This window comes from Garra rufa, chromosome 19, assembly GCF_049309525.1.
Source record: "Garra rufa chromosome 19, GarRuf1.0, whole genome shotgun sequence".
Classification (NCBI taxonomy): domain Eukaryota; kingdom Metazoa; phylum Chordata; class Actinopteri; order Cypriniformes; family Cyprinidae; genus Garra; species Garra rufa.
The window spans coordinates 1,535,291-1,562,030 of record NC_133379.1 but is presented as its reverse complement, the minus strand read 5'-3'; the positions used below and the strand labels follow the sequence as shown (position 1 = coordinate 1,562,030).

General features: G+C 37.7%; 1 protein-coding gene and 1 pseudogene across 1 annotated transcript; both read left to right on the top strand.

Moving 5' to 3' along the window:
• The first annotated feature begins 2,409 nt into the window (after positions 1-2,409).
• LOC141292726 (olfactory receptor 8G17-like) lies at positions 2,410-3,348 on the top strand. The gene has a single exon (XM_073824765.1). The coding sequence runs from the start codon at positions 2,410-2,412 to the stop codon at positions 3,346-3,348; it is 939 nt and encodes a 312-aa protein (XP_073680866.1).
• A 1,862-nt stretch (positions 3,349-5,210) lies between these two features.
• The window catches only part of LOC141292865 (olfactory receptor 8G17-like), an 82,586-nt pseudogene continuing 61,056 nt past the window's right edge, over positions 5,211-26,740 (top strand).

Genomic DNA, 26,740 nt, shown 5'->3' with positions numbered 1-26,740 from the left:
GGAACTCAGGTTAGGCGGCCATCTTGGCCGAGGATTCAGGGACGGCGGCCATCTTGGCCGGGAACTCAGGCTTGGTGGCCATCTTGGCCGAGGACTCAGGAACGGCGGCCATCTTGCGTGCAGACTCCTGTGTGGCAGCCATCTTGCGTGCCGACTCATGCGTGGTAGCCAATTTGCATGCAGACTCCTGTGTGGCAGCCATCTTGTGAGCTGGCATGGCAGCCGGCAGACTAGAGCGCTGGGCGGAGGCCGGTAGATGAGAGCGCGGGGAGGAGGCCGGCCGCATCGGGCTGAGGACAGCAGCGGAGCTTTGATGGATGACTGGAGATTGGAGACTGGGCTGGCGGTCCGATCTATTGGCACAGTATGTGGGGATTCTCGGCTTGGGATAGGCTGACCCGACGTGTCGTGTTTCAGAGGGGACTGAACGATGAGACCGGACACTCTTTACTTCTTCAAGTTCAAAATCAGAGCAATTTAAATAAAGAATGAGATTGATCAGTTCGATCAAGGAGAAATTACAGGCAGGAGAATCACAACGAATTGTCTCATCATTCAGCCCCATCAGAAACACGGCACCGAGAGAGGCATCGGGCCAGCCCACCTGATGTGAGAGCTCGACAAAATCCTCCACATACCGCTCCAAACTCCGACCGCCCTGCCGCAGTCTCACCAGGTCTGCCTCAGCCCGATTCATCTTCAGTAGCGGTCCGTCGATCTGTCATGGTTTGGATGGATGAGGAGTGGAGAATGAGGAGGAGATCCAGAGTAAAAGAAATATAAACAGTTTATCAAATGAATTACTGAAAATACAAACAAACAAATCAAAACCGGGAGCAAAACAGCAAACATGTAACGTTATCGACGGACAGCGGGGAGTGATCACAAGCAGACTTAAGTACACAGAGACATGGGCGTGGTCATAAACAAGTTAACAAGATAACGAGGGGGAAATACAAATATGGGCAAGAACAAACCAAAAGGACTAAATCAAAAGGGGGAAAACAAGAAATGAACACTAAACCAAATGAACTAGAAACATGGGGGGGGGAAACACTAGGAGAACAGAACAGGACAGGACAAAACACAGACATAATCCTGACACCCGGAGCCATGTGAGACACATTTTATTATGGATTGACTTATTTTGGACTGATGCAAAGAAACACTCGTCTATGGCATTCAGTTCTAAAGCTTGGGAGTGCCAGGATTATTTTTAATATAACTCTGATTGCATTCGTCTGAAAGGAGGAAGTCATATAGACCTAGAATGCATGGAGGGTGCATGGAGGGCGCTAAACAAAATTGATAGTTTCGTTTTTTTATTGGTCATGCCTGTCTGGTTTGACACAATTAATTACTAGCCCACCTGCCCCAATTTTTAATGGTGTAATCTGGCTAGATTAGCCATTTTTAAAATAACTTTTATTTCACCACCTCCTATTGGTTGGAGGTGGTCACATTAGACATACATCAAACTTGTTTACGTGTACTTGTCATATGTTGGAGATTATCCAAAGTTCATTGGTTCACTGGTAAAGTCACTGGTAAAGTGGAAAACACCCATGCTGCCCAATGGCAGACACCTAAAGCTCACAATCTGTACTAAAACATCTGATATTGTAATAACCTACATATTGATCATTACTTTTATAACTATACATTATATGTTTGATTAAAATAATAATATATTGAGTAAAATGTCTATAATATATCTTAAGATAACACAATACCATCTGCGTTTTTACGGAATTGCACTCTAATGCTAATTTGCCCTATTTATTAAATCTGACCCCAAGAGTCTCACTACTCAAGGCAACAAATGCTATTAATCAGTTTTCCCTGTTGAATTGATGAAAAAGAAAACTCATATAAAGCCCTCACTGAAGGTAAGGGCTTTAAAAAATTCATACAGACAACTGAAAATCATACTGTTTGACTAAAACATTATAAGGAGGATCTTAAGGAGACTGAGGCAAGGTGCAGTATTTACATTTATACATGTACATAGACTATCATCAGAAGATTTCTTTACATTAGGCAACTTTTTGTTTGTGCATCTATAAATAAGTTACATTGTGAACATATGTAGTTGAAGTTTTTGTTTATTTCTTCTGTGTTGTTTTCTGTTTATTATTTTTGTCAAGTTTTTACTTTTTTAAATGTAAGTATTTGTAATAAAAATGCAATATTGTTGTCATGTTGTGTACTATAGTAACAGCATGCAATGTACATTATAAAACATGTTCTACATGTGAAGTTGTACATGTTAAAATCAGGCACAGTACAATGGAATGGCTTTGTTTTGAAATGTATAATATATTCAATTATATGATTCCAGCAAATATATTATTAAACAAATTGATATATGTCTGTTACACTGTTGGCAGGTCTTGTGTACAGCAAACAATGGACAACCTGACATTCAGACACAGCATTCTCCTCGTGGAGGGACTCAAAGTTACACATTTTTCTTCCTATCCTGTTTTTATTGTGCTTTTCTTGGCTTATATTTTTGCAATTGTATCAAACATTACACTTATATTCATGATTTCAACACAGAAGAATTTGCATGACCCTATGCATTTTCTGTTTTGTAACTTGCCAGTAAATGATGTAATAGGGACCACTGTAATTTTGCCACGCTTAATGCAAGACATTTTTAGAGAAGCCTCAGAGCGACATATTACATATGTGGAATGTGTTATTCAAGCTTATTTTGTGCATGTATTTACAGCAGCATGTCACTATGTATTAATGATCATGGCCTTTGACAGGTATGTGGCTATATGCAATCCACTGAGATATTCTGCTATAATGACCAATAAAATGGTTATTAAACTATCGGCATCAGCCTGGGGGCTGGCAGTACTTGTAGTGACAATTATGATAGGTCTGACTCTTCGTCTGTCTCACTGCAGATCAACAATTGAAAACCCTTTCTGTGATAATGCCTCACTGTTTAAATTGTCATGTGAAAATGTAGTAATTAACAACACATTTGGAGTTATTTATTCGGTAATTGTAGCTTGCCTGTCAGCAGTATCTATATTTATAACATATGTCAAGATTGCTGTTCTTTGTATAAGGAGCAAAAACAAAGCACTGAACAGCAAAGCCATAAAAACCTGCAGCACTCATTTAGCTGTTTATTTGATCATGTTTATATCTGGAGCCATTTTTGTTTTTCTTCATCGTTTTCCTGAATACTCTGAAATCAGGAAACTAAGTAGTATAATGTTTCACATTATACCACCAGGATTAAATCCCTTAGTATATGGTTTACAAACCAAAGAGATAAGACAGAAGATCGTTAAAGTTTGGAATAGGAAAATAGGGGATTCTTAAAAGTATTTATCTATTTATTTATGTTTTCATAAAAATTCAATAGTCTATATTATAAAGTAATGTATTATGCTTTTTCCCCAGTGATAAAAATGTATTGTCAATAAAATATATATCTATTTTTTTCTACGTGCACTAATCTAACACTTGATTTTAACTCGATACATATGATGCCAAAAAAGTTTTTTTCTTGTCAAAGCAATGTCACTGCTTAGATTTACTTTATGTTAAATTAATGTCAGATTTCTACAGGAATTTTTTTTTTTCTCTCTCTTTCCCCTTAAAGACTAATTATGAGCATATCAACACTGGAGTATTATTTGGACAGTACTAATGTGAAAGTGAACTGAACTGAGTTTAATAGTTTACACCTGTTATTAACATACATTTTTTTGGAATCATTGAACAAGAGAAAACTATTAAGACTAAACTGGTGACAGCTGACATAGTTTATCAAAAAAAACAAAAAACAAAAACAAAAACAAAAAAACTGTACTTTCAATATGTTGTTCCATTGTATGCTGTTCCGTTCAATTTTCACATCCTTCACATAGACTTGGAACAGTCATGTAAAAACTGTGATGTAGATTTTATATTGCTCTTTGAGAATATCAGCAATTTACAAATACTAAAGTGTCTGTCCACACTGCTATAAACACTTAACTATGGATAAACAAATATACAGTATCAAAGGGGCATTGTCACAAACACTGTTTATGGTCTTGTGTCTGTCCGCCACTAGAGGTTGCCGTACCATTCCATTGACTATCACACTACACAGGCTGTTACATGTCACCCTGGACTACATTTCCCATCATCCATTGCATTTATTACACACACACAGCTGCAACCAATCAAACACGCTATATAAGCCTTGGACTGCTCTTTCAGATGGCTGTGTATTGCATAGCATTTAGCACTCTCCTAGTGTTAGCTACATTATGGAGCCAATTTCCAAGTTTCCTGAGTTCAAGTTAAGTCTTGTTATCTAGTCTACATTACCCTTTTGCCTGGCCCCCTGGATTACGTTCGCCATTGATCGACCCACACCTGTCTTTCGGATTACTCTTGTTTCAAGCTCCCGGACATTTTAGTATGCTGATCGTGACTCCAGTGTTTAAACCCGCTTTGAAACGGCGGCCGCAGCAGAGCGTGTTCATATAATGGCCGTTACAGCAGAGCCCATTCACAAAATGGCGGCAACAACAACGCTGTCATGTCACAGCTGCCGTCCCTGAGTGAAGTCAAGTCAGAGCTGCTCTCCCTAAGTCAAGTCAAGTTAGAGCTGTTGTTCCTAAGTCATGTAAAGTCACAGCTGTTTTTCCTGAGTCAAGTCAGAACTGCTCTTCCTGAGTCAAGTCATAGTTCCTGCATCACGTCAGGATACAGCTGACCTCCCAGAGTCTTGTCACGTCTTAGCTGATCAATCAATCAAACACGCTATATAAGCCTTGGACTCCTCTTTCAGATGGCCAAGTATTGCATAGCATCTAGCACTCTCCTAGTTAGCTACATTTACGGAGCCAATTTCCAAGTTTCCTGAGTTCAAGTTAAGTCTTGTTATCTAGTCTAGTCATTCGTGTCTTGATTTTCTGCCTGGTTCATCTCATCTTGTCTGTTTCGCTGCCTGCCCTGGTACTCTCGTTTGTTTATTGGATTACGTTTTTTGCCTACCCTGGATTATGCTTATTATCGACCCTCGCCTGTTTTTCAGATTACTCTTGTGTTTTGCCCTCATATACCTGTTTGCCATTGTTCGACCCGTCGACCTTGTTTTGTAATATGCATTATTCACAATGAAATTGTTCACTTATACTAAAACATACTTTTTTTTGTTTCTTTGTTCTTTTTGTAAAGGGCAGCCAATGGACAACCTGACATTCAGACAAAACCTTATCCTAGTGGAAGGACTCAATGTTGCAGATCACTCCTCTTATTTTGCCTTCACGCTCCTTCTCTTGGCATATGTCTTTGCAATGGTATCAAACATTGGATTCATATTTATAATCTCAACTGAAAAGAATCTGCATGACCCTATGCCTGTGTTTGACCATGATTATGAATAAAGCTTTGCATATGGATCTGCCCGCTTTACGCTTCTGTCGCTCCATAACACGCATATCACATTCAATAACACTGGCAGGTTTTAGCTTTATTTGTCACCACAAACATACGATCAACAGCCTTGTTCATGGCAACAAACAACAAATGCTATGTAAAAGTTTTCCCTGTTGGGATAGCAAGATCACAGAAGCAAATATAAACCACACATTACAAAGTAAGAGTCTTTAAGATTGTATGCAGAGTGCTACAAATCATACTGTTTGACCTAATCGCTTAGGGAAGGATCTCAGACTGAGGCAAGATGCAACATTTTGTTTTTTATGTATTTTCTTCTTAATAAGGTTACACAGTGTTGATTAATACAGATGTTCTGCTTTTTACATTAAGCAGTTTTCTCTATGTAAAAGAAAATAGAAGAAGAAAAACTGTTAAACTTATGTATGGAACAAAAAAAATATATATATATATTTATAAATATTATAAAAAATATTATTGCTTCCATGTAGTGATAGCAAATAATGTATTTTGCTAAATGTGCTCTATATTTACACATTGTAATATTTGTAATATCCATTATTCACAATGAAATTGTTTGCTTATACTAAAAAATACTTTTGTTTGTTACTTTTGTTCTTAGGTTTTGTAAAGACAGCCAATGGACAACTTAACATTCAGACAAAACATTCTCCTAGTAGAAGGACTCAATGTTGCACATCAGTCCTCTTATTTTGCCTTCATGCTGCTTCTCTTGGCATACAGATCTGGCCATTAAAAATGCGTCTATTTTCACGCGGCAGCCTGCAATTCGGCACGCGTGGCCACGCGTCCTACTGCAGCGGCTTTTTTAGATTTTTTTACAATGTTGTTGCACTTCATATAATATCCACCAGGTGGTGCAAGGAACAACATTCTGTAGCCAAACACCATGGCCAGCTCTAGGGGGCATTGGTCACAAATACCAGTACAATAGTTCAGTGTTTTTCAACCTTTTTTGAGCCAAGGTACATTTTTATTTGAAAAAAAAAATGACAAGGCACACCAACAATCGAAACTGTAAAAAATTTTAACTCTGTAGCCTATATCAACAATATACAGCCATTCTTATCGAAGTGTCTTGAACAGGAATCAAATAAACACAAAGAAAACAGTATTTTTTGATCTTTATATATTTCTGCCTACTCAGTGTAAAACCTGGGCCTAACCTGACATGATTACTCTGTGGCAGACACTCGACAATGGCAAATTATTGACTGCGGTCAAGCCAGCCGCGCTTCAAAAATATTACAGTTATTAACGTTATTATTATTCATCCCCGCCAGCGGGACGCACCTATAGCCGACAGCTTAGGGCCGGCGGCAAAAAGAAGCCGTGCGGATATTTAATAACAGCTAAATTCGTTTTGAGGGGTTAATTGTACACAAGCAAAAAGCAGCAGAAACATCAGAACGTCACGCACATCACATGCAGAGCTTGTGCACAAAGAAAACCCCAAAAAAGCTGTATGTAAAAGAAATAAAAATGCCCATATGCGAAATATAATTTTCTTAATGAATAATAATTTAACAAAACGAAATAAAATAAAATTTATAAGTAGCAAGCCTATATGCAGAATTGTAGGCAATTTCTGTGATGCGCCCTTAAACCAGCATCTTGTTTGCATTTTTTTTTACAAATAGCCTACACATCTGTTTTTTTATTGTGATTGTACACAAATAACAGAAATAGGTAAAATAGCATAGTTTTGAGCAATGCTGTACTCTTGAAGGAGTATTGTAAGCTGTATCCACTTTATTAAAGAGGAAAAAATCAAGTGATCCTGACGGCGCCGCGGGCAGTTAAATAACTCGACAACTTTCACCTTCAGAATAAAATACATTATATATTTCAGCGTTTTAAAGCAACATCAAATTAAGATATGCATGTTTAAGAGGTAGTTCGTCTTTTTCTTTTTCTAAGATACACAATTTTAGATACACTGACAATTAATTTGAGTAGAGAGAAATAGAAATGGAGAGGATAAATATAAATTACAGTTTTTATAGAGTTAAAAATTAATTAATTTATTATTATTATTATTATTATTATTAGCAACATCAAATGAAGATATGCATGTTTGAGAGGTAGCTCGTCTTTTTCATACCATATATACAATTTTAGATACACTTGATTTGATTGATTTGGGTAGAGATGAGCAATAAAAAACTATACTGTACTTTTAGGAGTGTTAATAATTTATTTTATTATTATTATTATTATTATTATTATTTTCTTTAGATTTGTTCTTACATTTTTGATGCTGTACATTATGATGGCGCGCTGCCCATGCAGTTTATTTTTTTTATTTATTATTTATTTTTCCTTAAAAAATAATTGAAGGGAAAGGGAAGAAACCCATGTAGATTTGGCCTAATGTCCATGTAAATACTATAGCCTAGTATTATATCCTAATATAGAAAATAATTTAGACAAATAAACAGAAGGCTCACTTTTCAAAACAATAAAGCTTTTATTATATGACTGACAATGAATACAATTGTTAAGTATCAAAAGTGCTCCAGTGAGTTATGCAATTTTTTTTCCCTTTTTTCTTTTTTTTTTTTTAAGTGGAAAAGTAGTTCTTCTATTTCGGAGAAGTTCGTTAAGTCTGTCTCTTATCAGCTTCCAGTCACGAACTGCGGGTTGAATCTCCGACCAACGATCAGTACAAGTTTTTTTTTTTTTTCAGTTTTCTGAAAAGTAGCCGTTAATGAGGCCATCAGCGTTAAGCAGCATGCAGTATTAAGAGCGAAATGTTTATGAATGGCAGAGTGGGGGTGTCACGTCCACACACACACACACACACAGAGAAGGTAAGTATATTTGGTGATGTTTATTGTAAATAGTGCACGCTCCAAGCAGATGTAACAACAGGTAAGTATGGATTGAGGGAGACAGATCTTCAATCACAATCCAACAGGTAAATACCAGATCGTCAGCAATCATTAATATGAGCGAAAGTCACTTCCCTTAGAATTGTGTGTGTTTTGTGTCCATAGGTACACACAAGGGTTCCAATGAGAGAGTACAGGATGATCCGCACAAGGATAAGAAGATTCATAGAAGAGTGTCCATGCAACTTCGATTCCAGCCGGTGAGTGAATGAATGAGGTAAGTATTTAAAGGGAATGGGTGATTGCTGATGCAGGTGACGGTAATTAGAAGTCAGGTGATAGTTCACGTGTGGGGACTCGGGCGACGGGGGCGACCTCGACCTCTGGGAGCTGGGCGTTCAGGATGTTGATGGTGGAAATTCTCGAGGAGAGCAGGATCCAAGGTGTCATCGCGAGGTACCCATGATCTCTCCTCTGGTCCGAACCCCTCCCAGTCTACGAGGTACTGGAGTTGGCCGTTCCGCCGCCGGGAGTCAAGGATCTCATGGACCTGGTAGATGTTATCTCCAAGGACTTCCGGCTGGTCTGGAGGGAGGGGCGGCTCCAATTCTGTGGAGGAAGGAGAGACTGGGTCAATGTGACGTTTGAGTAAGGAGACGTGGAATGTGGGGGAGATCCGGTAACGTGGAGGTAAGTTGAGACGGTAAGTGACAGGATTGATTTGTGAATGAATGGTGAAAGGCCCTATGTAGCGGGGACTCAGCTTTTTGCAGGGCAGACGGAGGCGGATGTCCCGAGTTGAAAGCCATACCTGGTCTCCTGGAAGGTAAGTGGGATTGGTTAACCTGCGGCGATTGGCGTTTTCCATGTGCCTCCGTACTGCCCGTTGCAGATGGACATGAGCTGAGTCCCACACCCTCTCGCTCTCCCGGAACCAGTGATCCACCGCGGGCACTTCTGAGGTTTCTCCAGTCCATGGGAACAGTGCTGGTTGGTATCCTAAAATACATTGAAATGGGGTTAAACCAGTAGATGTCTGACGGAGGGAATTTTGCGCATACTCAGCCCACGGTAGATACTGGCTCCAGGTGTCTTGATGTTAAGAGCAATACGACCGAAGGTAACGGGAGATCTCCTGTATCTTCCGCTCGGTTTGCCCGTTGGTTTGAGGGTGATATCCGGATGATAAGCTGACTGTAGTTCCCAGTAATTGGAAGAAGGCTCCCCAAACCCTGGAAATGAACTGAGGCCCTCTGTCGGATACGATGTCTTCAGGAAGCCCGTAGTTCCGGAATACGTTATGAAACAACGCCTCGGCAGTTTCCAGTGCTGTGGGAAGACCTTTGAGAGGGATTAATTTACAGGCCTTGGAAAAACGATCTACGACCACCAGGATTGTGGTATAACCCTGAGAGGGAGGCAAATCGGTGGCAAAGTCTACTCCCAAGTGCGTCCAGGGTCGGCGAGGAATGGGTAAGGGTTGAAGTTTACCTTCAGGTAGACGGTGAGGTGTGGTATTAACGGCGCAAACCGAGCATCCTCGGACGTACCGAGTAACATCCCTGGTCATGTTAGGCCACCAATACTTCTTTTGGAGGAGCGAGAGGGTTCGCCTACTGCCAGGGTGTTCTGAGCCAGGGGACGTGTGCGCACTATCCAATAGGAGCAGCCGGTGACTATGAGGAACATAGGTGCGACCCGGAGGAAGTCCAGGTGGAGCAGGCTCCTCAAGGGTGGCCGCTTCAATTTCCTGGTCTGTACGCCACAGGATGGGTGCTAGGAACACAGAAGGGGACAAAACAGGTTCAGGAGTATCAGTGGTAGGTTCAGGTGAATACATACGGGATAGAGCATCAGCTTTGGTGTTCTTGTGACCAGGTTGGTGAGTGATGTGAAAGTTGAAGCGAGCAAAGAACATCGACCAGCGTGCTTGACGGGCGTTAAGTCTTTTGGCCTGTTGGAGGTACTGGAGGTTGTGATCGGTTATAACGGTAAAGGGGGATTGGGCTCCCTCCAACCAGTGCCGCCACTCCTCGAGGGCCAGCTTAATAGCCAGTAATTCACGGTCACCTATGCCATAGTTCCGTTCGGCAGGGGTGAGTTTTTTGGAATAGTACGCACACGGATGGAGAGATCGGGGTTCACCAGACCACTGGGACAGGACGGCTCCTACGCCTACGTCTGCCGCATCCACTTCCACTACAAATGGCCACGAAGGATCAGGATGTTTGAGGATAGGAGCTGAGGTAAACATGAGCTTGAGGCGGTCAAAGGCTTGCTGAGCTTCCGATGTCCAGTGCAGCACCCGTCATCCTTCTTTTAGAAGAGAAGTAAGGGTGCTGAGAGGAGACTGTAATTCTTTATGAAGCGTCGATAAAAGTTGGCAAAGCCAAGGAAGCGTTGGAGTTCCTTCACAGTCTTGGGTTCCGCCCATGTTGCCACAGCATCCACCTTACCGGGCTCCATGCGGACTCCCTCCGCAGAGATCACGTATCCGAGGAAGGAGACGGTAGGCTGATGGAATTCACACTTTTCCGCCTTCAAGTAGAGTTGATACTCACGGAGACGTTGGAGAACTTGGCGGACATGGTTTTGGTGCTCTTCCAGGTTACGTGAGTAGATCAAAATGTCTTCAATGTAGATGATGGTGAAACGGTGAAGGTAGTCACGGAAGATTTCATTCATAAAATTTTGAAATATGGAAGGACTGTTGGCCAGGCCATAGGGCATCACCTGATATTCATAGTGGCCAGTCGGGGTAATGAAGGCAGTCTTCCACTCGTCCCCTTCTCGGATACGGATCAAGTTGTAGGCGCTGCGGAGGTCGAGCTTGGTGAAGATGCAGGCTTCCCGCAGCTCCTCTAAGGCAGCTGGAACTAGTGGAAGTGGGTAAGCAAACTTTACCGTAGCATCATTCAACACCCGATAATCTATGCAGGGCCGGAGTTCACCATCCTTCTTGGAGACAAAGAAGAAGCTAGACGCTGCAGGAGACGTGGAAGGTCTGATGAACCCCTGTTGGAGAGCCTCCTTGATATAATTCTCCATTGCCTCCTGCTCAGGACGTGAAAGAGGGTAGATTTTTCCATGGGGTAATTTGGCATCTGGCAGTAGGTCGATACTACAATCCCAGGGCCGGTGTGGAGGTAGCTGAGTGGCTCGTTCTTTGCTGAAAACGTCCAAGAAGGCTTGATAGATGGGAGGAATGGTTATGGAGGTGTGTGTGGCAGGACTTTCAATGGATGTGGCGTGAAGGGAAATGGAGCGGTGCGGGGATTTCGTGACTGATGATGATGGACGGTAACCATGATCCTTACATCCTGCACTCCACCCTAGTATGTCTCCTGTGCTCCAATCGATGCGGGGTTGGTGTCTCGCGAGCCAGGGTCGACCCAGGATGACATCGACGTTGGCTCGCGGAAGTACTAGGACGGTGAGGGTTTCCAGGTGGTTATGTTGAGAGATGAGCATCAATTCTGGTGTTCGCTGGGAGATCTTGCCATCACCCAATGGTGAGTTCTGGACGGTGGTTATTTGATATCGGATCTCATTGCGAACAGTGGGAATCTGATGCTTTGTAACGAAGTACAATGAAATGAAGTTGCCGGCCGCTCCAGAGTCCACCAGCACATGTATGGGGAGAGTACGAGAGTCAACTATCAGGGTGGCATTGGTGTATGGTAAGTGAGAGATGGCAGGGGTTATAGAAACAGTACTCACCATTGGACGAGGCGGACGAACTGGACAGACATTGATGAGGTGCGAGGCTTCTCCACAATACAGGCACAGCCGGTTGTCGATCAGTCGCCTCCGTTCCGCAGGATCCAGGCGGTAAGTATCAGTGATCATGGGTTCCTCGATGTCCTGTTGGGGCGAAGGCGCTCTGGAAGGAGGGCTATTAGCGACTAGAGCCGTTGAGGGACAAGCAGAAAGATGTTGAGAGATGCTGATAGCTTTCTTAATGAAGTTTTCTAAAGGAACGTTATCGTCATAGGTAACCATATGCCTGCGAATTTGGGGTTTGAGTCCCTTTCGATACGCCGCCAAGAGGGCGATCTGGTTCCAACCACTGTTGGCGGCTAGTGATCGAAAACGTAGGGTGTATTCGTGAATGTTGGATGTACCTTGACGAAGCGTGATGAGTTCATCGTGCACAGTGAGGGGAGAGAGAGCTACTCCAAACACCTCCTTGAAATGAGCGACGAACGCACTGTGGGTGACTAATGCTGGGCTTCTAGCACTCCAGAGCGCCTCCGCCCATTGGAGTGCTGGTCCAGTGAGGAGGGAAATCATGAAGGAGATCTTGGAGATTTCATTAAGGAAATTATGAGCATTGGATTCAATATATAGAGAAGTTTGAAGAAGAAAACCATTACAGCTGCCCGGGTCGCCGGCATAGTTCATTGGGTGAGCGAGGGGAGGAGTAGCGAACGTCGGAACATTCGTTCGGGCAGCGGCGGAGACGGACGGTAATGACTGACGGAGAGCGCCCACCATCTCCGCGAAAGGATCCTGGAATACTGCATTAGCCTCCATGAGGAAACGGGATCAGAGTTTCTCCTGGGCTGGAATCCTGTCACGTCCACACACACACACACACAGAGAAGGTAAGTATATTTGGTGATGTTTATTGTAAATAGTGCACGCTCCAAGCAGATGTAACAACAGGTAAGTATGGATTGAGGGAGACAGATCTTCAATCACAATCCAACAGGTAAATACCAGATCGTCAGCAATCATTAATATGAGCGAAAGTCACTTCCCTTAGAATTGTGTGTGTTTTGTGTCCATAGGTACACACAAGGGTTCCAATGAGAGAGTACAGGATGATCCGCACAAGGATAAGAAGATTCATAGAAGAGTGTCCATGCAACTTCGATTCCAGCCGGTGAGTGAATGAATGAGGTAAGTATTTAAAGGGAATGGGTGATTGCTGATGCAGGTGACGGTAATTAGAAGTCAGGTGATAGTTCACGTGTGTGGTGCGTGGGTGATTGGTTGGGCGGTGACAGATCATGATGACTGGGGCTGAGGGAACGTGCAGAGGGTGTGACAGGGGGTGGGGTGTGGTGTTGAATGCTGTCTGTTGCCTTGTAATCAACATTGGAGACTCTTTTGGGGGTGCGGGGGGCGGATTCCGACTGTCTAGCATTCAGTTGCATTTCGAATTCAGCATTCAAATGCATGCCAGGGAGAAGGGAGAAGGGGAAAGCTTTCCCTCACACGCTCCACTCTTTTCACAAAACATTAGTGTCCACGGCCCTGACACCAGTGATGCGGGTCAGTGGATAAACAACCCGAACCCGACCGACATTTTCAACTAACCCGCCCGCAACTCGGACTGCCGAATAAAAAAATAAAATATTGTACCCGACCCGCCTCCTGACCCGCATGTTTAATATTAGAGCGATTATGCTGTGGAGATGCGGTCTGCTGGAAGTTCTACTCAAGAAATATCCCGACATCTGAAATCCATTGGTGTACAAGCTACTTTAAAATAAAATAATGTGTCCTGTTGTAAAGTCGTTGCCGTATTGTTGTGTACAAAGTTCAGATGTTATTATTTTAAGAAATGTATGCATTTATATGTTTTAGGCTTCTCCTTATTTTTATGTTTTAGACATCCATCAATTACGGTGAAGAAAAAAATGCTGCGCTGGTGGAAACAAGACTTTCGCTTCTACTTTTGAGACCGGCGTTCGGACGTTTTTCTAAAAAAAAAAAAAAAAAAAACCCTGTCATTTATGGTCATAAAAACAGAAGCTGAACATAATTCAAAACTGTAAAGTATTTGCTGAATAAAGAAAACATGAAGGATGCCGCTTAATATTTGGCTTTTACGTGAACTTTAAAGCTTATCCCTCATTCCATTTGTTTTCTTTATATTATTTTCGTGAAATTTATTTTTTCTCAACATGCATTTCTCTTGGCCACGAGTTTAATGCATAAACAAACCTGCGTGACATTAGTAACCCAGAATTATTAGAGATATTTTATTTTGAGTTAAGAAATTATTATATTAATTGTTATAGAAATTAATACAATATTAAATAATTATATAGGCGATGCTGTATATGCTAATGCTGTCTGTGCGCAATGTAGACAGCTTTCACAAGTGTATCATGAATAAATATTACATGTACTTCAAATTAAATAGCTCTGCAAGAAACATTTCATGCATCCCACAATCTTGTCCATTAACTGACCTTCTTTTTTTCTGTAATATTTGTATTATTCGTTTATATTCGTTATTTTTTCCTTCATTTTGATCTCGTTACATAACATTCTGAATGTAAATGATACTGTAAAGGTTCTATGACTGGGGTTTTTACTCGAATGTAGTTTAAAGGTTAAATTTAACATATATTGTATTTTAGTTAGTCTAATTAATAGACAAGTAATTGAAGAGTGAATCATTCACGTAGTTTCATTTGGAAATAATTTATTGTCACACAGTAAAATAGGCCTACATTCCTTCTATTAACTAATAGTCTTTTTTCCGTATTTGTATTAATATTGTTATCATTATCATTATTATTACTATTACTACTATTATTTTTATTAGCCTGTTATTTTTGTATATATTTTTATTTTCGTTTATATTCGTTCCCCCCCCCCCCTTAATTTGTCTCTCTTTACTTAACGTTCATGTAAATGATTCTGTAAATGCTTGACATATGCTATATGACTGATGTTTACTGGAATGTAGTTTAAAGGTTGAATTGAACATATTTTATTTTGTTTCGTCTAATTAATAGACTAGACTATATAAATACTAAACTGTTTTACTGAGGAATGAATCATTCACGTAGTTTCATTTGTAAATGAAAACATGCTCATTTATCGTCACACACGGGCATAAATACAATCAAAAAGTCAAAACTTTACTGGCATAATTGTCAGGCGTTAAAAATAAATAGCCCTAACCAGTGTTAATGAAATATGCAATTTTCCTGTTGCAAGTATGTCCTTTTCTTCTATATAACACTTGTATTGTGTTAGCTTTATTAAGAAAGACACCACACATTTGTATTGTATACGTTTTATTGAAAGTAGTTTATTAAGAAAGACACCACACATTTGTATTGTATACGTTTTATTGAGAGTTGTTTATTAAGAAAGACACCACACACTTGTATTGTATACGTTTTATTGAAAGTAGTTTATTAAGTAAAACACCATACTTGTTGTTTTAAAGCATTTATTAAGAAAAGGTTTATAACATGCACTAGCAAGAACATAGCTAGGAAACAAACATGTATTAGAAAGAGCTTTGCTAAAAAGAATGACCAAGAGGAATTCAAATGTTACCGTCGAGTGTTCTGTAGTGGACGAGGCGTAGAGTGAAGCAGAGGAGAAGAATCCGGAGAAGAAAGAATGCGAAGATGCAGAGAGGTTATATAGGTACTTTCTTAGGGGATTTCTAAAAAGGACATTGGAATGCACCTGCTGGGTATAAAAGACTGAAGTACGAAGAGGACATCAGATGCTGGTTCTGCAACAGCTTCTCCGGTGCCAGACGACCTGCCATGACGACCTGCCATTGAAGCCTTCGAACGACTAAGATAGCAATTTATTTTCTTTTATATTTCTTTATTTTATATAGTAGTATTTGTATGTAAAATATATAACCTATAGACAATAAAATTATACTTTATTATAACCAAGAAGCCTGCCTGCCAAAAGACTCTGATTGATAGACTTGAACTGAACAGACCACGGAGGAGTCTTCTGAAGCCTATGGTGTGAGTATGAAAATTACTTATACGATAGGGCAGATTCGACTATCTTTACCTAACCTGAGAATAAACAAAATAAGGTAGAAGGTGTAGGAAATTGAGCACCGCAAAACATGGCGCCCAACGTGTTGGGGGGGCATATTGACCATTGATTTCTGGCCAGGATCAATGATCACTTGCTCAACTCAGCTAATACGATTTAGGCACGAAAATATAGAGTTTAATAGGTAGGGAAAACCTATAGGAAACTCGAAAACTAAAAATAATTCAAAATGAGTTATTTATACGACCCATAAAGGGTTGTGTGCGCGCACAAAACTAAAAATCTCTGAAGGGAAAGCGCTTCCTGAGATTAGCTAAGTTTTTGTGAAACTTAGAAGCAGCTATAAAACTGTCAAGTGGGGGACGCTCCACTAAATGATGGTGAAGCCCAGAAACATACAAGTATGTAGGACGAAAGATTCTTAAATACGTGTATGTTAGAGTAGTGCCGTAAAAGAAGAGAAAGTCGGTTTAAAGAAGAAAAAACGATTTGAGATAATTTGGTAACCATCCAGAGACATTAAAAACTGTAAAGTTTTAGAAAAATGAGATAGTGATTCTCAAATTTAAGTATATTGAATTTTTATTCAAGAGAAACTAACATAGTAATAATAGAGTACGTAATACAGTACTAAGAAAGTAGGTAAAAATGGAAAGTAGTAAAAAAGAAGATAAGGAAATAATTAGCTTAAAAACTGAAGAAGAAAATCTTTCAGGAAAACAAGAGGTTGAGAATAGCAATAGAGAGAGCTTAATAATGCCAGAGCCAGGATCGGTAATTAGGCTGAATAAACAGGGATTCAAAATTGGCAAAATTGAATTTATAATGTATGATGGTTTAATAGAAGAAACTAGAGGAGGAATTGTGGTTATTGAAAAAGAACCCGTACAGATAAGTGCCGTTTCTAGACTGCTAGAAGAACAGGCGTAAAGAGAGATAGAAAATACACAAAAATAGTTAGGTATGCAGAGTCCAGGATCCTTTAGAATTACGACTGGATCGCCTTACTGGAATTTTGTAATGCATGCCGTAATGACAGACTGCATGGCGAAGTTGCGTACTATAAAATACTCAAAATTAAAAGATAAAACAATAATGTAGTCCTTGATTGAAATTGCAATCAGTAGAGAGGTTAAAATAATACACTTAACCTTAATAAGAATAGGACAGTTTAGACATTTTGGAATAGCAGTGATAAAGGAATGCTAACTAGAAAAAATAAGTAGAAAAGGCATTGGATAAAATAAGCCTGTTAATGAACAACAAGAATAGAGAAAACTAAAAACAAACTTACAATGAGAGAAAGGGAGTAATAAAAACCACTGAACGGCAGTTTCTGCCACAGAGAGATAGAAGGGAGCTCCGAAAAACCAGTAAGAAATAGAAATGAGTAGTAAAGAAGAAAAGAAAAAGACTCTTATTAGTCAACACTAACTAAAGAAAGTAAAAGTAGTGAAATAGAGTTAGAAATATGATAAGATACAAGACTACATTAGAAAAAAAGGAGGTGGATTGCAATTAAGAAGAGTGACCAAACAAATTTAAAGTGAATGACCAGAAATAGAAATTAAAGGAACTAAGTATAAAGATCCCACAGAGGAAGAGATTTAAGAGGAAAATGGGTTAGGAAGATTGTTCCTGAAAATAATTTAACTTACAGGCAAATGCGAACAGCAAGCCAGTCACCTTATGCCACTAAGATAAGCGAGGTAAAATGAATGGTCAAAAATAGGTAAACAAATTATATGCCAAAAGGGTTTGAATTTAACAGAAAATAATTAGAGAGATGGAAAAGAGATAAAAAGCTTAAACGTAGAACTAAAGCAAATAAGGAGGGAGTTGAATACTGTGAGGGGTCGGCAGACTATAGCAAAACTAGAAATCAGGGACTTCAGAGAGTTGTGAGAGCGAAGAGACAGACCAAGAACGGGAAAAAGAGAGAGGTCCTTTTACACCTGCCACTGGAATGTGGGAGACTCCAGCGAAGCGATTAGAATTTACAACTCCAACACAGAGTAGAGAGGAGCAAAATGATATACAGGCAAAGTTATTAGAACTTCAGTTAACGGAGGCAGTTAGAAAGCAAATAGGATCTAAAAAGGCAGGAGAAAATCATAATGCTTATACAGATCGGATTATAAAAGCGGCAGAGAATGCAAATTTAGGTTGCGGAGCTATAACTCGCTTTAGTCCATACATGTACAGGTCATGCAATTTCAGCAACAGTTATAGAGAGGGTGAGGAATTTAACCGTGACAGAGGACAAATATACGCAATGGAAGGAAATGTTAATAAACGCGTCCAAAGATCAAGTTCCAGAGTTAAGTGTATGGTTATCGATAGAAGAAGAGATACCTATGACAGATAAAGTAAGGTTATTAAGAGATGTAGGATGAAATATTCCAGGCGGATATAAGTTAATAGCAATTTTAGAATACTGTAGCTAAGAAATAAATAGAAGAGAGACTAGCTAATTTGATCTGAGTTATCACCATGTAAGAATAGTGAAAAGAAGAATCCCAAAATATACTTAGGCAAAAACAACAAAAAGTTAATCTGTTGAAAAAGCAGAATACAAAAGTGAGTGAAGGGAAAACATATAATACTCATTTTCAAATTAGACAGAGAGAGAGAAAAAAAAACAGAGGTACTAGAGAAAAAAAAACAGAGTATGAAAATCAGGGAGAAAAATAATACAAGAATAGGAAAAAATGACATAGGAAGTAATCCTGGAAAATCAAATTATATTTCAGAAGATAGATGAAGAAAAATGACTCCAGAAGAAAGAAGCCGTGTGATTCAAAAGTGTAAAACAGAAGAATCAAATTTAATGTGTGTTCAGGCAGTAGATCTCTCATCTTAGACGGAACTATTTAAAAAATAATAATAATAATAATTTTGATAAAGACAATAGTCTAAAAAGATATGCAGTCAAATGTAGGGAATGAAACAGGAGTAATAGAGAAAAAACAAAAAGTACCACAATGAAGGACATTTGGTCTGTTAAAACGGAACATTTATGACCAGAGAGTAATAGCATATGAAGAACATTTATTTGTTGATTTAGAAGGAGAGTATTTTTGGATACAGGAGCAGATGTGACCACTATAACAGAGCCCAATACAATTTACAGATAGTATTTTAATTCAAGCTTATAATAGAAATATAGAAAAGAAACAAATAGGAGATAAATTCGGCATGAAGATGTTAAAGGGTATAGAAAACTTATTAGCTGCTAGAGATCTAAAAAAAGGTCCTGAGATTAAAAAAAAAAAATGTAGATATCGAACCCGAATTAAATAGAATATGAAACAAAATGATAGGATCAGAAGAAGCGAAAAATGAATTAATACAATTCATGGGAAAAGCTCCGTATAGGAAATATAAAAATGAGTGTGGAAAAGTAAGTGATAAATATGCACATGAAATAATAGGTGTAATACATAAGCCTCAACGGCAATATCCAATAAATTAAAATGGCCAAAGAAGAATTAAATCGAACAATAGAAGAGCTAGTAGAACAGGGAGTTCTTCAAGAAGTTAAGTCTGCGATAACAAACAGTCCAATACAATTAGTACCAAAACTAGACAAAACGTACTAGTTACAAATTGTAAAGCATTAAACAAAGTAATGAAACCAGATAGACGTTATGTAAGTAATGCTAGAGACACAGTTAAAAGGTTATAAATGGAAGATTTCTAACTAAAGCTAGATTTAGCGAATGGCTTTTGGTCTATTCCATTAACAGAAAAAAAAAAAAAACTGTTTTTACTTTAAGTAATACACATTATGTTTTTAAACAATTGCAACAAACTTAGTAATATGTAAACCGTAATGAAGTTACTAAACTATTCATAAGGAAATACTAAAGCAATTAGAGATTTATGGTGGTGATATATTAATCATTGATAACAATGGAAAAACTTGTAAAAACTGTAAAGAAAGTGGTGAATCGCCAAGCGGAGGCAGGATTGAAACCGAACTTAAGAAAGTAATGACAGATAAGGGTGAATTTTTAGGATTTTGGATATCAGCAGAGAATAGAGAAATTACACAAAGAATAAAAAAGTGAAGTACAAATCTAAAAACTTTAGAAAGGGTTAAAAAAGTACAACAAATGATGGGACTTATGAATTATGTAAGGGATATAGTTCTTAAGCTTAGTAAAAAGCTTAACCAATATGCTACAATGAAAGGTAGTAAATTAGGTTGGACTGAAAAAGCAGAGAAAATGCTACAAAACTTAAAAGACGCAATTCTAAGTTTAGGTCAAAGAAGAAAGGATGAAATTATGAGAAGGCTTAAAAAGTAAATTTAGATTGCGATTTAACTGGTTATTATTTAATAACAAAAAATGAAAGAAGTAATTACAAATACTAATTTGTAAAAGATGTGAAAGCTGGAAAAATCCAGAGAAAAATTTTTACCTATCAAGAAGAAACTAGCAGCAATTAGTAAGAGATATGCAGAATGTTAAGATCTAGCACAAGGACAGAAGATATTAATTAACATAGATGAAGCAATAACGGGACATTTAATGAAAAATAAAAGATCCGAAAGCCCAGAATTTGAGATGACAGTGATTGGTTAGGTTCAAACTATAAAATAAAATAGAGGTAGAGAAAAATGTCAGAAAATGAAAGTAAACGTGTTTAAAGGAATAACAGTGTACACAGATAGGTCAAAAACTCTCGTGGACGCTAATATAGCTCATTGGACATTTATCATACAAGTAAAGAAAGGAGAAGAGTTAAGAGACGAGAGCTGTGTCCTCGGAATAACTCAAATTGCAGAGATAATAGCTTTATTAAAAGCTTGTGTAAGATTAAAATAAGCTAATAAAAGCTTAGGTTATTCTTATAAAAGATAGCAAATATGTTAAAACAAGAATAAATGAGAACGTAGACATATAGGGAAAATTTAGTGGAAAACCTGTTGAACATAGTGAACTAGAAGGAAATTTATGATCTAATAAGAGAGTTAGATCCGATAGTTATTCATCAAACTATACATTCCTCAGATGACACAGAAGTAGCTCAAGGAAACTGAGAGGTAGACAAGTTAGCAAAATTAAGAAGAATAATTGTAGTCAGAGAAAACAAGGATAACACTGTTTAGAAAATACATATACATGAAAAATACATGAAAAATCCCAGTATAAACCTAAATAGGCAAAGTTTTATCTGAAAATTATATAACTATTGCCAATTAGAGGAAAAATATAGACAAATAGGACTAAAATGTAAAAATTGTATGCAAAGAAGATACAATGAAGCTATAAGAAATGACTATGGTAAAATTACACCAGAAAGAGTTAGTCAAGAATGGTCATTAGATATAGTTAGACCTTTAAATCCTAAATAAAGGTCAGGAAATAAATACATGCTGATAGCAGTAGATGAATTTTCAAGTCGGATTTGGGCAAAATCCTTAAAAGAGGCATCTGCAAATGTGATTATAAGAGCATTAGAAGAATAGATAACTAGTTGGTTTAGACCTCAATCGTGTAAATGTAATTACTCTACTTAGTTCATTCAAAGGGAGTAAGAAGATTGACTTTCAGAGAAACATATAGTTGTATATAAAGCTTTATGCTGTACTCCTGAATTAAATGAAATCGCAGTATGCAAGTGAAGTATATAATTATACTTATTATAGATCAAATCAAAATTATGTGAGATAGAATGAATATATGGACGAAGCCTTGTATTACAGTGACTTAGAAAATCAAAGAAAGAAAAACAATAAAGTGTCAAGTTAGAGATAATGTCTAATAATAATAATAAAGTTAGACAATAAGAAGTCAGCTTATCCTTTTTAGAAGTTTAACACTAAAAATGGATAAGATAGTGAGAAGAGTATGATAGCAATCAAACAATAGAGCCATCTGAAAATGGATTTTGGAGTAAAAGAAATTTAATTTTAACTAAGTAAGTTCTTGGAAAAGAAATCAAAGAGAAAGAAAAATAACCCTGTTTCTAGAGTGCAATGTAAATGCAGTGACATGCATAAAAAGAAACAGAGCAGCTTTACTCTAGTGTACAAATGTGAAAGACAGACATTAGTAAGTTATGGAAGCAATAATAATATGTCTCTGGATGGACTAAAGTTAAGAGAAACTATGTTTAGTGAAAAATGAAGAATAGAATTCAACACTAAACTAGAGTCTGAGTATATGGCAGAGCAAGAAAAAGAGGCAGTGAGTGAACAACGAATATTTGCTGGCAGTGGTCTGGTCGTCTGGCACCGTAAGTATACAATTCATCAATTAAATAATGAATTGGAAATAACCCCCAAAGAAGGGGAACAAATAATAGAATGTTTTGAGTGTTGATCAGACTTTTAGAAGGGGAAGAAAGCCCAGTCAATAGAGAAAAGTCTTCTAACACACAAAACAACTTCAGAGTTGAAGCTTCAGATCCAGAAGCAAGTGCTGGAATGTGAGGAAACGAATGATTAACGACTAAGGGAGATTCCAGAGCACTCCATTTTCTGTTGTATGATACAAGATAACGGGAACTGAAACAAAATGGACGAGCAGAGGGAAATATAGCAGAATAGTGTGAAAATGGAAAAAGGTCTGCTTAAGAAAACCAAACTTTGTAGTAACAATGATAACTATAGCTATAATTATAGTATTTTGGAATTTGGCAAAAAGCAGAACAAATTTGACTGTAATGGATCAAGATACAGGGATAAGGTACCACTTACCCAGACTATGAAATTGACAACCTTAGTGATAAACAAAGAAATTCACTTGAAAAGTCAGAAAAAGAAGGGGTTAACATAGAACATCATAAAATGTTACCCTTAGATGAATAACAGCAAGAAAAGATAAATGAAAAACATTAGAGTGTAAAGAGCTGTTTACAAACGAAAATATATACATTATATGAAAGTTTGCAAAAGTTAAGAAATCCATTTCCCGGTCTAGGAGGGTATGGTGAATCCATTAGGGAAGTTGAAATAGCTCTAGGACAAGTTAAGCATTTTAAAAGAGAAAAGAACCTTTTATCAAATCAGTATTATAATAGATAAATACTGGTAAGAGTGCCCTGACAATAGTTTTAATAAATGAACCAAGACTAGATATTGATTGGAAATTACATGTGATGTGGCATTTTAAAGTACTAGAAATATTAAATAAGAGATTTAAAAACCAAGCTTGCACGGTCAGAGAGATATATTAGATCAGCTGTATATGGGCAGGGCAGTGAAGAGGTGATGAGAGTTATAGTCACAGAGCAGGAATAAGGGCAAAAGTCAAAGGCAGTTATTGGATAATATTCTCAGATGGAGATGGAGTTAAAAGTCAAGGAGTAAAAATTTAAACAATGTTAAAGCAACCACTGTTGTGAAGAAATCTGATAACGAAGAATAACACGATGACTGATCAGATGATAATACAGTTTAGGCTGTTTGATTTGCTGAAAGAAGTAGCAATGAGTGAGTATGGAAAGATAATTCCAATTAAAATTAAGGATCCAATAAAATGATCCACAGTAGGAAATTATCGAGCTAGAGTACAGTATGATAACAAGAAGTTAGGGAAGGAATATCCAATACCTATAGTTTGAATAAGAGATAAGAACGATAAACAAATAAATACATAGGTAATTCCTGAAGAGATTCCAGAATCCTATAGGAAAGAAGATGAGCCAAATATGGTTTCTAAATTGATAAGAAGTTTCAGAGGTGATTTGGACATAACAAAGGATTAGTTCATCTGAAACTATTTTGGATGGTGAGATATTGTTATGATATAAAAGAAACTGGAATTGTGTGATGGGCAAACAAAAGATAGTAACAGAAATAATATGAATCAGGGAATTAGTAGGTTGCTATCCAAGACCATTAACACTGATAAGGCGATATATGCAGATGCTAGCCCACATTTCATATATTTCATAGTGGCTAAAAAACATTATTTTAAAGAAAGTAGTAACCCAGAGAAAACTAAAGGTACAGAAGGGGAATTGAAGAGAGTAAGGTCTAAAAATAAAAAATACAAATACGAAGAAAAAGGAACTTTTTATTTCTTGGAGGAATGTCAAAAAGTACCTATAGAAATTTGAAGTGGATCATGAGTAATTTTCATGTGATATTAATCACAATAATTGGACGGTTGGTTTTAATCATTTTGGAGAAAACTGATAAGAATGATTTGTTTCAGAATCTGTAGGATAATGAAAAGTGTAAAAAGGGTGTAAAATAACCCCGACACTAATTTACATTCAACTATTCATGCACCTGATAAAGTGGGTGTTGTCAAACCTAGATCCTATAAGACCTCATACGTCTAGTAACATAAAGGCAGAACACTTCAAGACTTAAGGACACACCAAGACTTAATTTGCCAACACGAAGAGAATATATGGCACATAGCAGAATGATGACTGCAGAGTCTGTCTTTGAACGACTTGATCATTTCGACCAAATGGTAATTATATATTTATTCTGTCTAAGAAAGAATAATGCTGTTCATTAGCAACAACTGAACATTGTAACTAAGAATAAAAGAAATAAGTAAAGTATGTATAGCGATACTTTGAATTGTAATATATTTTATAGGAGTTTAAAAGAACTGCAAGGTCAACTGTTGTCACGAAATCCGAACTACTGTATTGCTGTTAGAGAAGATGAATGCATGTGTTATCATCAGATGTTATTTATTCAGAAAACTAGATTTTTTATGGGAGATCTGTGTAAAAATTGCTTTAAAAGATGTAAAGTGATAGCCTGGTTTAATGATGATGGTGTAACAATGGAATACTGTGTAAGATCACACGAGTTGATCACATGCCTGAGTACAGATGTATTTAAACAATGCAAGAGTAAACTGAAGTTGCTCCACCCAGGGGCCAGATACTGGTACAATGACTTAAGTGCTCACAAAAGTTGGCTAAATGATGACTTGCTTTTAGCGTATGAGTTGCATGGCAAGTACACTAATGATGTTAACAGAGTAGTGAAATTTGATGAAGTGTTTTATTTCATAAATGAAAACATTGAGGGAGTTGCTGGAGATGAAAGAACAGCCACCCTAGACACAAACGTCTCGACAGAGCTTCAAAATGACGTAGACGGCCACTGGGACGGTATTTATACCTAGATCCAGAATTCCATTGGTTGACATTTGTAAAACATGTCTGATTAATGGAAGGAGCCGCACGTTTATTTGTGAAGACTCTAAGGGACAATTGATTGGAACATGTTATCATGAAATTACTGATGGGAAATTGATGAGACAAAAATTTGGGCAATATTAAAACAAAACATCAAAATTTGGCCAACTGGTGATATTGTGAGTGGGAAAAAAAAAAATAGAAAGTAAAATTATATGGCCTAAGAACAAATGACCCTGGGTGGATCAATATATGAACACATTCCAAATGAACGTTGTTACGGAGTCAAGACAAGTGTATACTAGACTAAGCAAATATGTCAAGAATAAGAAATGTTACATGCCATACATGGGTTTCAAGATGCAGAACAAACTTGCAAGACTGGGGTGTTAATGAAATATGCAATTTTCCTGTTGCAAGTATGTCCTTTTCTTCTATATAACACTTGTATTGTGTTAGCTTTATTAAGAAAGACACCACACATTTGTAGTGTATACGTTTTATTGAAAGTAGTTTATTTAAGAAAGACACCACACATTTGTATTGTATACGTTTTATTGAGAGTTGTTTATTAAGAAAGACACCACACACTTGTATTGTATACGTTTTATTGAAAGTAGTTTATTAAGTAAAACACCATACTTGTTGTTTTAAAGCATTTATTAAGAAAAGGTTTATAACATGTACTAGCAAGAACATAGCTAGGAAACAAACATGTATTAGAAAGAGCTTTGCTAAAAAGAATGACCAAGAGGAATTCAAATGTTACCGTCGAGTGTTCTGTAGTGGACGAGGCGTAGAGTGAAGCAGAGGAGAAGAATCCGGAGAAGAAAGAATGCGAAGATGCAGAGAGGTTATATAGGTACTTTCTTAGGGGATTTCTAAAAAGGACATTGGAATGCACCTGCTGGGTATAAAAGACTGAAGTACGAAGAGGACATCAGATGCTGGTTCTGCAACAGCTTCTCCGGTGCCAGACGACCTGCCATGACGACCTGCCATTGAAGCCTTCGAACGACTAAGATAGCAATTTATTTTCTTTTATATTTCTTTATTTTATATAGTAGTATTTGTATGTAAAATATATAACCTATAGACAATAAAATTATACTTTATTATAACCAAGAAGCCTGCCTGCCAAAAGACTCTGATTGATAGACTTGAACTAAACAGACCACGGAGGAGTCTTCTGAAGCCTATGGTGTGAGTATGAAAATTACTTATACGATAGGGCAGATTCGACTATCTTTACCTAACCTGAGAATAAACAAAATAAGGTAGAAGGTGTAGGAAATTGAGCACCGCAAAACACCAGTTATTAAAATAATAATAGCCTAATAATAATAATAATAATAATAATAATAAATAAGTGATTTAGAGCTATCTACTTTTTTCTTTATTGTGAATCGCTTAACCTAAATAACTTTCTGTATATGCTATTTGCCATATATTTAGCAAATATTGTAAACGACAATTATGGCAATAAAATTTTGACTTTATGATTGTATTAATGCCCGTGTGTGACCATACGATTTACAAATGGAACGTGAATG

Coding starts and splice junctions, on each gene's coding strand:
- LOC141292726 (XM_073824765.1), top strand. CDS start 2,410: ATGGACAACCTGACATTCAGACACAGCATTCTCCTCGTGGAGGGACTC.